The sequence below is a fragment of the Bos indicus x Bos taurus genome, chromosome 14 (assembly GCF_003369695.1).
Source record: "Bos indicus x Bos taurus breed Angus x Brahman F1 hybrid chromosome 14, Bos_hybrid_MaternalHap_v2.0, whole genome shotgun sequence".
Taxonomy (NCBI): domain Eukaryota; kingdom Metazoa; phylum Chordata; class Mammalia; order Artiodactyla; family Bovidae; genus Bos; species Bos indicus x Bos taurus.
This window is the reverse complement of record NC_040089.1, coordinates 32,566,189-32,578,495: the sequence shown is the minus strand read 5'-3', so window position 1 is coordinate 32,578,495 and position 12,307 is coordinate 32,566,189. Positions and strand designations below refer to the sequence as shown.

Genomic DNA, 12,307 nt, shown 5'->3' with positions numbered 1-12,307 from the left:
ATTAATACTGTCAAAATAGAGACCTTTTCATCACCACAAGGACCATTCCTGTCACCCTTGTATAGCCACACAACACACTTCCTTCATTCTAATCTGTTCTCTATTTCTCTAATTTTGCCATTTCAAGAAAGCTATATAAATGGAATCATACAGTATGAAATCTTTTGCAACTGGAATTTTTCAGAGTTCTTTACATATCCTTAGACACTAGTAATTTGTCAAATATGTAGTTTGCAACAATTTCCTCCCAGTCTGAAACTTGTCTTTTTACTGTCTTCACATAGGCTTTAAAATAGAAGTTTTAAATTTTGATAAGGTCTAATTATCAGTTTTTCTTTTTATAGATCATGTTTTCTTGTGTCAAATCTAAGAACTCTATCTAGCACTAGATCTCAAAGATTTTATATTTTTTCCTAAAAGTCTTGTCATTGCCTGTTTTACACTTAGGTCTATGATCCATTTTGAGTTAATTTTCATATAAGGCATAACATTGAGTTCAAAGATCATTTTTATACCTATCGGTGTCCAAATGCCTTAGAACCGTTTGGTGAAAAAGCTATTCTTTATCCATTGAATTGCTTTTGAAACTTTGTCAAAATATATAAATAGACAATTATCTCAAAAGTTTGTGTGCATGCTAAGTTGCTTCAGTCATGTCTGACTCTTTGTGATCCTATCAGCTACAGCTGGCCATGCTCCGCTATCCATAGGATTCTCTAGGCAAGAATACTGGAGTGGGTTGTCATGCCCTTCTCCAAGGGATCTTCCTGACCTAGGGATCAAACTCACATCTCGTGTGCATTGGCAGGTGGGTGCTTTACCACTAGTGCTACCTGGGAAGCCCCACCTCAAAAGTTTAACTTAAGAAAAGCCTGTTTGGATGGTTGGATGCTTTGGAACTAGAGAGGTGATGTTTGCACACACCACATGGCAGATGGACTCAGAGCCAGTGAATTTTACACTTTATAATGGTTGAGTTCATGTTATGTAAATTTCACCTCAATTAGAAAAAAGTGGGCTGACTTCCCTAGTCGTCTAGTGGTTAAGACTTTACCTTCCCATGCAGGCGGTGTGGGTTCAATCCCTGGTTGGGGAGCTAAGATCCCACAGGCCTAGAAGCCAAAATACCAAAGCATAAAACAGAAGCAATATTGTAACATATTCAATAAAAGACTCTTTTAGAAAAAGAAAAAAAGTAGGAAAGAAAGCTAATCCTTCCAACCAAAAGTTTAGAAAACTGAAATATGTTTTTCTAAGACTGTAAATAAGACTTTTCGTACCATCAAGTCTATTTTCTCCAGTAACTTCCAGATCCCTCATTGCTAAAATTAGATAACGTCCTAACCTCTAACCTCTGAAATAAACATTTTTAACTGTGAGTCAACATGAGGGCAGTTTGAGTGGCAGAGGTTTCTAACAGACCTAATATTTCCTGGCAATCTGTCCCTGTATGTCCTTAGTCATTCTTGCACTATCATTTATATCCTCACTTGTCTTCATCCTTCTGCACTAAAGTGCCCTAAACAGCACACTCTACTATATCATGTGGTGATCACTGCCTTTTTCTCTCAGCACACAGCCCTGGAATAATATATCTCATCATTTTTCTGACAAGGAGTTCACAGGTCTCTCATACGTAAAAGCAAGATAGTGAATCAAGGGCAGAGAGTCAAGGAACTCTGTGACTTGCTGAATTTCTAGACAGTCTTATACTGAAATTTTTCTTGAGTGTGCACTTGAACTAACAGTGAAAAATTCCTCATCCCAAGTAATATCGGAGATGACCTGAGGGTTCATATTTTCAAGACACGGCTTCAAAAAATCTGTGAGATATCTGTATTACTGCAAAGGAAATCAACATTGAATATTCATTGGAAGGACTGATGTTGATGCTGAAGCTCTGTTACTTTGGCCACCTGATCTGAAGAGCTGACTCTGGAAAAGACCCTGATGCTGGGAAAAATTAAGGGCAGGAGGAGAAGGGGACGACAGAGGATGAGATGGCTTGATGGCATCATCAACTCAGCGAGCATGAATTTGAGCAAACTCTGGGAGATAGTGAAGGACAAGGAAGCCTAGCATGCTGCAGTTCATGGGGTCACAAAGAATCAGACATGACTTAGCAACTGAACAGCAACACTTCAGATCATGTTCAAATAGCAGACCAATGTCAGTCTAGAAAACCCCACACTTAACATTTTAAAATCAGTCAGTTCAGTTGCTTAGTCAAGATTGAATGAAAACTGACCTTTTCCAGTCCTGTGGCCACTGCTGAGTTTTCCAAATTTGCTGGCATATTGTGTGCAGAACTTTCACATCATCTTTTAGGATTTGAAATACCTCAACTGGAATTCCTAGAGAAGGGAATGGCAACCCACTCCAGTACTCTTGCCTGGAAAATCCCATGGACAGAGGAGCCTGGTGGGCTGCAGTCCATGGGGTCACTAAGAGTCGGACATGACTGAGTGATTTCACTTTCACTTTTCACTTTCATGCATTGGAGGAGGAAATGGCAACCCACTCCAGTGTTCTTGCCTGGAGAATCCCAGGGACAGGCGAGCCTGGTGGGCTTCTGTCTATTGGGTCGCACAGAGCTGGACACGACTGAAGTGACTTAGCAGCAGCAGCAACTGGAATTCCATCACCTCCATTAGCTTTGTTCGTAGTGATGCTTCCTAAGGCACACTTGACTTCACATTCCAGGATGTCTGGCTCTAGGCGAGTGATCACACCATTGTGGTTATCTGGGTCATGAAGCTCCTTTTGGTATAGTCTTCTGTGTATTCTTAATACCTTCTGCTTCTGTTAGGTCCATACCATTTTTGTCCTTTATTGTGCCCATCTTTGCATGAAGTCTTCCCTTGGTGTCTCTAATTTTCTTGAAGAGATCTCTAGTCTTTCCCATTCTATTGTTTCCTCTATTTCTTTGCATTGATCTGAGGAAGGCTTTCTTGTCTCTCCTTGCTATTCTTTGGAACTCTGCATTCAGATGCTTATATCTTTCCTTTTCTCCTTTCTCTTTTCTCAGCTATTTGTAAGGCCTCCTCAGACAACCATTTTGCCTTTTTGTATTTCTTTTCCTTGGGGATGGTCTTGATCACTGCCTCCTGTACAATGTCATGATCCTCTGTCCATAGTTCTTCGGGCACTCTGTCTATCAGATCTAATCCCTTGAATCTGTTTGTCACTTCTACTGTATAATCGTAAGGGATTTGATTTATGTCATACCTGAATGGTCTCGTGGTTTTCCCTACTTTCTTCAATTTAAGTCTGAATTTGGCAGTAAGGAGTTCATGAGCTGAGCCATAGTCAGCTCCTGGTCTTATTTTTGCTGACTGTATAGAGCTTCTCCATCTTTGGCTGCAAAGAATATAATCAATCTGATTTCAGTATTGACCATCTGATGATGTCCATGTGTAGAGTCTTCTCTTGTGCTGCTGGAAGAGGGTGTTTGCTATGACCAGTGCGTTCTCTTGGCAAAACTCTGTTAGCCTTCGACCTGCTTTGTTTTTACTCCAAGGCCAAATTTGCCTGTTATTCCAAGTATCTCTTGACTTTCTACTTTTGCATTCTAGTCCCCTATGATGAAAAGGATATCTTTTTTGGGTTTTAGTTCTAGAAGATTTAGTTCTTGTAGGTCTTCATAGACCATTCAACTTCATCTTCTTCAGCATTAGTATATGGGGCATAGACTTACTTGCATTACTCTGATAGTGAATGGTTTGCCTTGGAATTGAACTGAAATCATTCTGTCATTTTTGAGATTGCATCCAAGTATTGCATTTCAGACTCTTTTGTTGACTGTGGGGGCTACTTCATTTCTTCTAAGGGATTCTTGCCCACAGTACTAGATACAATGGTCATCTGAGTTAAATTCACCCATTCCAGTCCATTTTAGTTCACTGATTCCTAAAATGTCGATGTTCACTCTTGCCATCTCCTGTTTGACCACTTCCAATTTACCTTGATTCATGTACCTAAATTTTAAAATACTTTTTGTGAAAAGAAAATTAGTCTTTAACCTTTACGTCATCTAACTTAAGCACCCTGGACATGGCCACGTAGAATTACAAATTTAGTCCAGAAAACATGGCAAACTGGTGGGATCAATATTTGAGTCACTAAAATATCCTCTACTCTAACATCTCATCACATTATAAGCTGAAATGATCAGAAAGGATACGTCTGCATTTGAATGGAACATGTCCTTCCAAGCCCCTAACGTTCTGAACATGGATGAATGGAGACAATATCACATCCTGATTTTAATTCTAATCCATTGTTATTGTTCATTTATGTCAATGTCCTTTGCTATACACCAGAAATTGACACTACATTGCACGTTAACTATATTTCAGTAAAAAATAAAACAAAAATAGATATAAAAAAAATTGTCAGTAGTTCTTCCTTTAAGCCTTAAAGCTTTCCTCCCCCCACCGCCACCAAACCAGGTAATAAATGGCTGCCCCATCTCTTGTTTACCTTCTTTCCCCTTTATGTTATCATGACGTTTTTAGAACAGTTTTCCCACTCTGTGCTCCACTGAATATTTGCATTCCAAGAAAATATTAGCAAATCTTCTAGGAAACATGTCCTCTCTTCTAGAAGTTGTGAAACACATCACCTCTTTCTTCCAAAGTTGTGATTTTTATAAGTATATTAAAAGGTCAGAGAAGTCCTATGATAAAGAAAATCTGTTTGAGTCTGTGTTTCTTAAAACCAATTTTGACCACAGAATACGTTTTGTATGTGTGTCTAATAGCGACCTAATAGCGACTCTGGAACACCAGTGTCTGGACTGCTGCTCTAAAACAAATAACCTCTATTTGTTCATTCCAGTTTTTCTTATTACTGTATTAAATTTGCAATCTCAATATACCAGCAATCTCCAAAAGGTAAAATGTAATTATTGATTTTTGTTTCCTCCAATGATTATTTCCTTCCACTTTTCTGGTGGTCTATATAGTCAACATCATACAAATTTTTCAAACTCCTCACTGGAATTTTGTAATTTTTTATTATTGTTATTAACTAGATGTCTCAATTTTCTTCCCTGTAAAATGTCCAGACTTCTTAGCCTGGAACTGAGACACCTATACCATCCAGATTCAACCTTCTTTTCAATCCATCTCTCTCTAATCACATCCATAAATCTTTTTTTTCTTTGGTATATAAAGAAATTTATAATCTAATAATAAAAAGCAACAAGCTCAATAAAAATGTGCAAGCATCTAAACAGACAATTCATACAAAACATTATTTGTGAAAGTTGCTCTGTCATGTCTGACTCTTTGCAGAATTCTCCAGGCCAAAATACTGGAGTGGGGAGCCTTTTCCTTCTCCAGGGGATCTTCCCAACCCAGGGATCGAACCCAGGTCTCCCGCATTGCAGGCAGATTCTTTACCATCTAAGCTACCAGGGAAGCCCCAAATCATTATATTAATAGCCAAAAGCTCAGGTAAAATGTTCAGCATTATTACTTATCATATTCACAAATATTGATCCTCTATCCAAACTAATTTACTCACCATCTCACCAAAATATCTGGCACATTTGCATCTCAGTACAAGCTGTTCTTCTTACAAGGCCGCGTCCACTTCTTCTGTTGCTTAATCTTACACATTCTGAACACTGACTAGCCAACTTTTATCGTTTCTGTGTTTTCTCATTAGCCTTCCCCTTCTAGAACTGCAAACTTCACATGAGCAATAGCCATATATGTTTTTAAGGACTAATTATCCAGCTTAGCTCAGAACCTGTTAAGCAATTTCTAGATGCCCAATAAAGAGACGTTGGGTTGAATCTGAATTCCTTGTATTTCTATGGCACATATTTCTCATCGTCCTACCTCTCATTTTGTATTGGTGTGTATTGCCTTTTGTTGGTAATTACCATTTTAGTTTGTGCACTATGATAGTCATTTATATTACCAAGTTATTTAACTGTAGAGTCTGGAAATCATATGCATTTATAACACCCTCAGCAACCATGATACGGGCTTATCCATAACAGGTACTGAGTAAACCTTGATAGACTGGCTCATTAATTCAAGAAGCACACAGTCTCTTTCTGTGAAGCTTTCCTGCCCCTATTTAGCTTCTTTCCCTAGCAGTTACTGTCTCTATAACTCACCTTAGTTCATATTTGTAGATTTGTTTCACATGTTTATCAAAGTTTCTTCTATTGAGCTTGTGAATTCTTAAAGGATGAAAAGCTCTGTTTCATGCACATTTTTGTCTCTTAAACAGGTGAAAATATAACAGGAATTGATTAAATTTAAATAGATGGAAACTGAAATGGTCATACTACATTTCACTTTATTATTTTCGACACATGATACAATGTTACTATCCTAGTCTTTTATGCAGACAAAAATAAATGATATAAAATACATAATACACTTGATTATTTTAACCATGCACAAAATACTGAGAGATTCAAACTATGTTACACATATTTTACAAAGGAAAAAACACACTACTATAATAACATATTCATATGACATTTGTCATTACAGTTTGGGTGTTATACAATGTTAAATATGGATATATTCAAAAGAATCACTATTTATAGAACCCACTTGATACTTTAATGTTTAAAATAATGAATACTGTGTAAATGCATACTTATAAAAATATTTTTAAACAAAAAAGCTATGTTCTACTCATTTACTTGGCAGTTACAAAAATATATATTCATCTGAAACTCTAGTAAATTTGCTTGAGGGATTAGATACTTAAGTTTAAATGTATGCTTTCTAGAGCATTTTATCAACTTAGTATTCTTGAAATTACACAACATAGATACCTACATGGTATTAGAATAAGTTTGCATTACAAATAATGTCATTACAGGAAAAAGACACAAAGGAGATTAACGCGGAGGAGACACTGAGAAGATTTTTGAACCAAATACATGCAATGCATAAAGGCAGCCCACCAACTGTGCCTTTCACAAAGTGAATTCTCAAACACGTTTGTTGGATGAACACATGAGTGGATAATATTTATTCTGTTATTTGACCCAAAATGAACTGTCCAAAGCTTTCTATTTCTACTAGAACTATCATTTAAGAATTCAATAATTTTGTTCTTAATCAACTACCTCTGATGGCAAAGCCAGATCAATAGACTCCAGACTAAGTAGCCCCGACTAGCGCCAGTCATCGAAAGATGGCCTACCAGGGACACTTACGGCATATTTAGACACACATTCAATATACTGAACCACTCCATATTTCATACCTTCATACAAAATAAGACAGAAGAATCTAAGTCATTTTTATAATGTATTATCATAAAAACAAAACATTATAAATATTAATATACATATATAAAATATATATTTATCTCTTAGTATAGCTAGTAGACTTCAGAAATGTCTTCTCAGTGAGAGAAGCAAACTATCCTGAGTGAAGGAGGTCAAGCACAACTTGGCAAAATGAACGCTGAGATTACTGTTAAAAGCAAAACTTTTAAGTAGCAAAATTTTTCGAAAACAAAAGACTAACCACAATAACTACTATGCAATCACAGCACCTTCAAAGTTTGTGGCCCCTGTATGTAAAAGGAATCAGCCTGAGCCCATTCTTGGTCCAGACACCTGCTGGAAGCTCATCCCAACTCGTCTGCTTCACAAAGGATGAAACTTTTCTGAAGCTCATCTCTAAATGTGAAAAACTTTATAAAATACAGAATATTTTTCTTAAGGTCCAGATGGTCCTAAACCGTTTCCAAAATTGTTGCCTTCATACTTACATAGGACAACTGACAACTCATTCAGCAAATCGATTAATATATACACCTGTTAATCAAGTAACTACTACTAACGTTGGGATCATAACTGAGCTATCATTTTGTATGATAATTCACTTTAAAAGCCTTTAAAAATTAAACATAAATTTTAAAATTCAGAAGCAATGTAATCACATGCTAAAGGTTAGTTTCACTATTTGTAAAGTCAGCTAGTGAAGAAAATCTAAAAATGACCTTTAAAGTAAAAGGTAAATGAAAATGACTTAAATTAAAATTAGTCATTTAAAATTTCAACTTTATGTTTTACTGAATATGTAGGTGAATAAAAATATGCCTTCTATTCTACACTAACCATGCTACATAGGAACTATTTGAACTAATGAAAGAGTAGTGTTCTAATTACACATTTATTATTTTCAAATACATACAGTAACTCAAAGGAATGCTTCCAAGTCAATAAAATTAGTTTTGCTGGTAAAATGTGTCCAAGGAGTAGAAAATAGTTTGTTTTCCTAAATGACTTAATATGCCACTCAGGATTTTTTTATCTGTTCATTTTCTTGGCTTTCACAGTTAATGCCAAGGTCAGTATCATGCTGTTCTGAATTCATCACAAAATTTAAATTAATAGAGTCAGAACCAATATCATTACAATGTCGTATATGTTATAATATCAGAAGTTAATCTAACTTTAAATTGAACATTGTTGCTGTAAGAAGAGTGGCCGTTGAATGCACAGGGACTCTAAATCACTAGAAGAATGTAATTTGAAAAGATAAAAAATAGTATGAGACTCCGAAGATGGGGATACTGGTTCATAAAATAAAGCCTAGATTCTAAATTCAACATTACATATCCAGTATAAGTAAAACCAGTACAAAGGTTCTTTCTTCTTCCCTCCCTCCCTTCTTCCATCCCTCTTTATTTCCTCCTTCTTTCTTCCATTCTTTTTCATTAAATGTAATGGAAATAGGTATAAAATTCTAGTCTCCTCAAATTACTCATACCTTTAATATTAATTTTTAATATTTAATAAGAAAACTTCGTAAGGTACAATGGAATGTTTCAGATTTCTTGACTATGAATTACTAGTTAACAAGTATTTATGATTCAGCCCCATATTAAGAACCAACATTTCTAGGCGTGACCTTCTGTTTTAGGTGGAGAGAGGCAGAGGTCCACACTTAAACTGCAAAGTTGGGAGAACCTGGAAGAACTGTTAGCAGGCTTTTGTAACGTTTAAAGGTACACTGGTTTCAGAACAGTATGTGAGCATTCAGGTAAACCCATTCTAAAAACTCAAGGCCAGTCTATGGTCACATCAAGGCCAATCTAGGGTCACCCCACCCTGAACATGCCCGAGCTTATATAAAAGCTGCAGGTCAGTTGAATACCCACCGTCACACAGAGGTACATAGTGGTGTTGAAGAGTTGTCCTTATTCATTCACTCACATGATTTTTTGCTGTCACCACTGTTTTGGAATCAGTCCAATTTTATATATTGTACTATTCAAGACTTTAAAAACATGTCTAAAACTGTTATCTTCAATTATGAGGAATAGATTATGTCTTTTCAGATTGCAATAGCATTAGGTTACTTCATAATGTGTATACAGAATGGCAAAATGTCCAGCATATCCTGTGATTTTCATATATTTAGAGGCACTTTATATGTTTCCATTCACTTTTTTCTTAACATAATATGTATAATATAATGGCCCACGCCACACAGAACTCCAACTTTACTAACAAATAACTGGCAGTATTATAACATTTCCTCTATTAATAAGGAAAAGTAACACAATGTATTAAGAAAGCAGACTTCCTAGGCTCAAACCCTGGTTCTACCACTTATTGGCCATGTGATCTTGGGCAAGTCACTGGACCATTCTTTGCTTCAGTTCCTCAACTGTAAAACAGGGGTGATGCTAAGAATATCACCTCAAAGCATCAACATGAGGATGAATGAAGCAATAACAAGAAACTATGGCAAAGCACCTGGAGGTATTGCTTGGCACATAGAAATTACTTAGGTTTTAGCTACAGGTTTCATTACAATAAAAAAATCACAGTGATTGATGGTAACATGTCATCACTAACTTTTGAGCTTTTAAGTGCCAAGCATTGATAGATGGTACATTTACACCATGTTTAACCCTTAAAATAGTATTAAGTACATTATATTATATAGATTCAATCTTAAAGTATGCTAATTTATAAACACTACAATAGCAGATAATTTCTCCCATGAAATACAAAGTATGACTGAAATGTTTAAGTGGCCTCTTCAGACCTTTAACAAGGAATACAGCTTCCAGGGTGGTGATCAGAGAACAGTAATGACAACATGAAAAGTACTTGCTAGTTAATCAGTTTTGCTCACTCATTATTCCCATGTTAAATGTAATCAAATCGTCAGTAACAGGAACATCACACTTTACTAATTTCATGGACCTTCAGGATTACTGGCAATAGTATCAAAAATGTTAAAGCCCTGAAAGTTAAGAACACATTTAATGCAAATATTTATATTAAGGTTATGTCTTCATTAAATTCAAAGTGTTCAACTTTTTTGTCTGAAAACTCTGATGTTGGTTTATTTTTCATTATAAATATGTACTTATCATGAAAGTCTTCAATGTTTCTATGCGAAATAACATTTATTACCTTGACCAGGACATGAAGACCTCATAAATACATAATACAGTGTTTCTGTTATTGAATATACAAGTGCTAGTGATGAAAGCTTTTTAATGAGTTTGAAAACTATCACCAAATTTCATAAATTAAAATTTAATAATGGTTTGTAAATACTTTACTTATGGACAGCATTCCATATTGGAAATTAATCTAAATCCACATAAGTATCACAATCACAGCAGGGGCATTTCACTGTTTTGAAAAATTATAGATTTAAAATCAATATTACAATTTTCACTATGCTAAGGAAACATTGTTAATATTTTATCAATGTAGACAGATAAACATTATGTAAACTTTAGAATGAAAATAGAATATACCTTGTACTTTCATAAATTATCAAGGTCTCTAATAGTCCTTTTAAAGTTCAACAAATAAAGCTTTATTTTCTCATGTTATACAAATACTACCTTGATAGAAACACACTCAGTATGGTGTATTCTCTAAGAGTCTGACATCGCATATGAAAGCCTGAACAAGATTTTCAGGTATCTTTCAAATTTAAAGGTTGAGTTTTTTAATAGGTTTATTTTCCCCTGCTTCACCCTAGTCATCCTCCCAATCCTTCCCAATCCCTGCTTCTCCCCACCCCTGGACACCTACGTCCCAGCTTCAGGACTCATTATCCAAGGAAGCCATGTTCATTTCAGAGACCAAGGACAGCACTGGTTCACTGGACCTCTCCCCAAGCAGAAAGCGTCCCTGAAAGCAGCTGGAAGAAGATGCTGCTGGAGGCCTCAGTCAGCTCTCTCCTCCTCTACTGAGAAATACTCTTTCTCTTACTGAAAAAGAGTAAAGGATGCTCCTCACGTTTCACCCACAAACGACTTTCTCAGATGCAAGCAGGAGACCAAAAACCTACGACGCCCAGTCTCTGCCGTCTGCCACATTTCTGTGTGATCACCTGAAAAGTGTGACCAGGTTCTCCAATGACAGACTTCTTCAAGTGGAAATATCCATCATTACGTGCTCCATTTGGAGAAGATGAAAAGCGAATGCAATATAGTAATTTCAATAAATGGGAAAGGAGGCACAATGGTTAATGTTTCATCTTGGATCTTTTTTCATATAATCTCCAGGACGGATAATTCATGTTAACACAGAGAGAGATCAGTTTGTGAAGCTGAGTTGTTTGAATGGACTTCTATCCTTTTCCAGCACAAACATCTAAGTACAAACTGAACATTAGTTATTTACAGCATGATGAAAGAGTCAGAGAAAAAAAGTCCATTTCTTTACGTTGAGTGGAGGATGTTTAGCCAGCACGTCCTTTGTCTCATCCAGTGTTCAGAAGCTTCTGCTTGTCTGGTTCCTTGAAGATGCTCCTCATTCTTCTCCAACCGGAGGAGGCGGCTCACACAGCTTGTACAGCCTAGAAAAGGCATGGGAAGGTGTAACAGTGACCCAGCACATTTAGATCACTTGAGATGTTTTTATTGGTATGACAAATACATTGACAAGAACTTCTTGGTTTGGGAGTCAGTCAAGGTCCTATCACCTATTTCACTAAAAATTGCATGTGCGTTAGCAAACTTCAAAATTTCGGTTCTGTTATTACGAAACACCCACGTCTCTTTGCACATCTACATGCCCACTGACTAGGCAATGCTGCTGTTTTTACACCAGCTGCTTCTGCTCCAGTGCTGTCAATCTGGGCTGTTCACCTTGCTGGTGGCAAAAGTGATGCTCTGAAATCTAGGAGGTACTTAGCATCATATGTATTATGATTATCTTGCAGCAACATAGCATTTCTCTCTTAAGTCATTCCTGACTTTCCAAGTTCTAGAACTCTGCCTCACTTGTACCATCCTGGTGGTGCTGACAGTTGGTCAAGGCTAGGCTGATGAGACA

General features: G+C 36.4%; 1 protein-coding gene across 2 annotated transcripts in view; it reads right to left on the bottom strand.

Annotated features, from left to right (window-relative positions):
• Nucleotides 1-6,298: 6,298 nt before the first annotated feature.
• The window catches only part of PREX2 (phosphatidylinositol-3,4,5-trisphosphate dependent Rac exchange factor 2), a 302,468-nt gene continuing 296,459 nt past the window's right edge, over nt 6,299-12,307 (bottom strand). For both annotated transcript variants that reach the window (XM_027561133.1, XM_027561132.1), the window contains one exon: nt 6,299-11,828. In XM_027561133.1, coding sequence (XP_027416934.1) covers nt 11,692-11,828 — 137 coding nt within the window. In that variant the 3' untranslated portion in view covers nt 6,299-11,691. The remainder of the gene's footprint in view (nt 11,829-12,307) is intronic.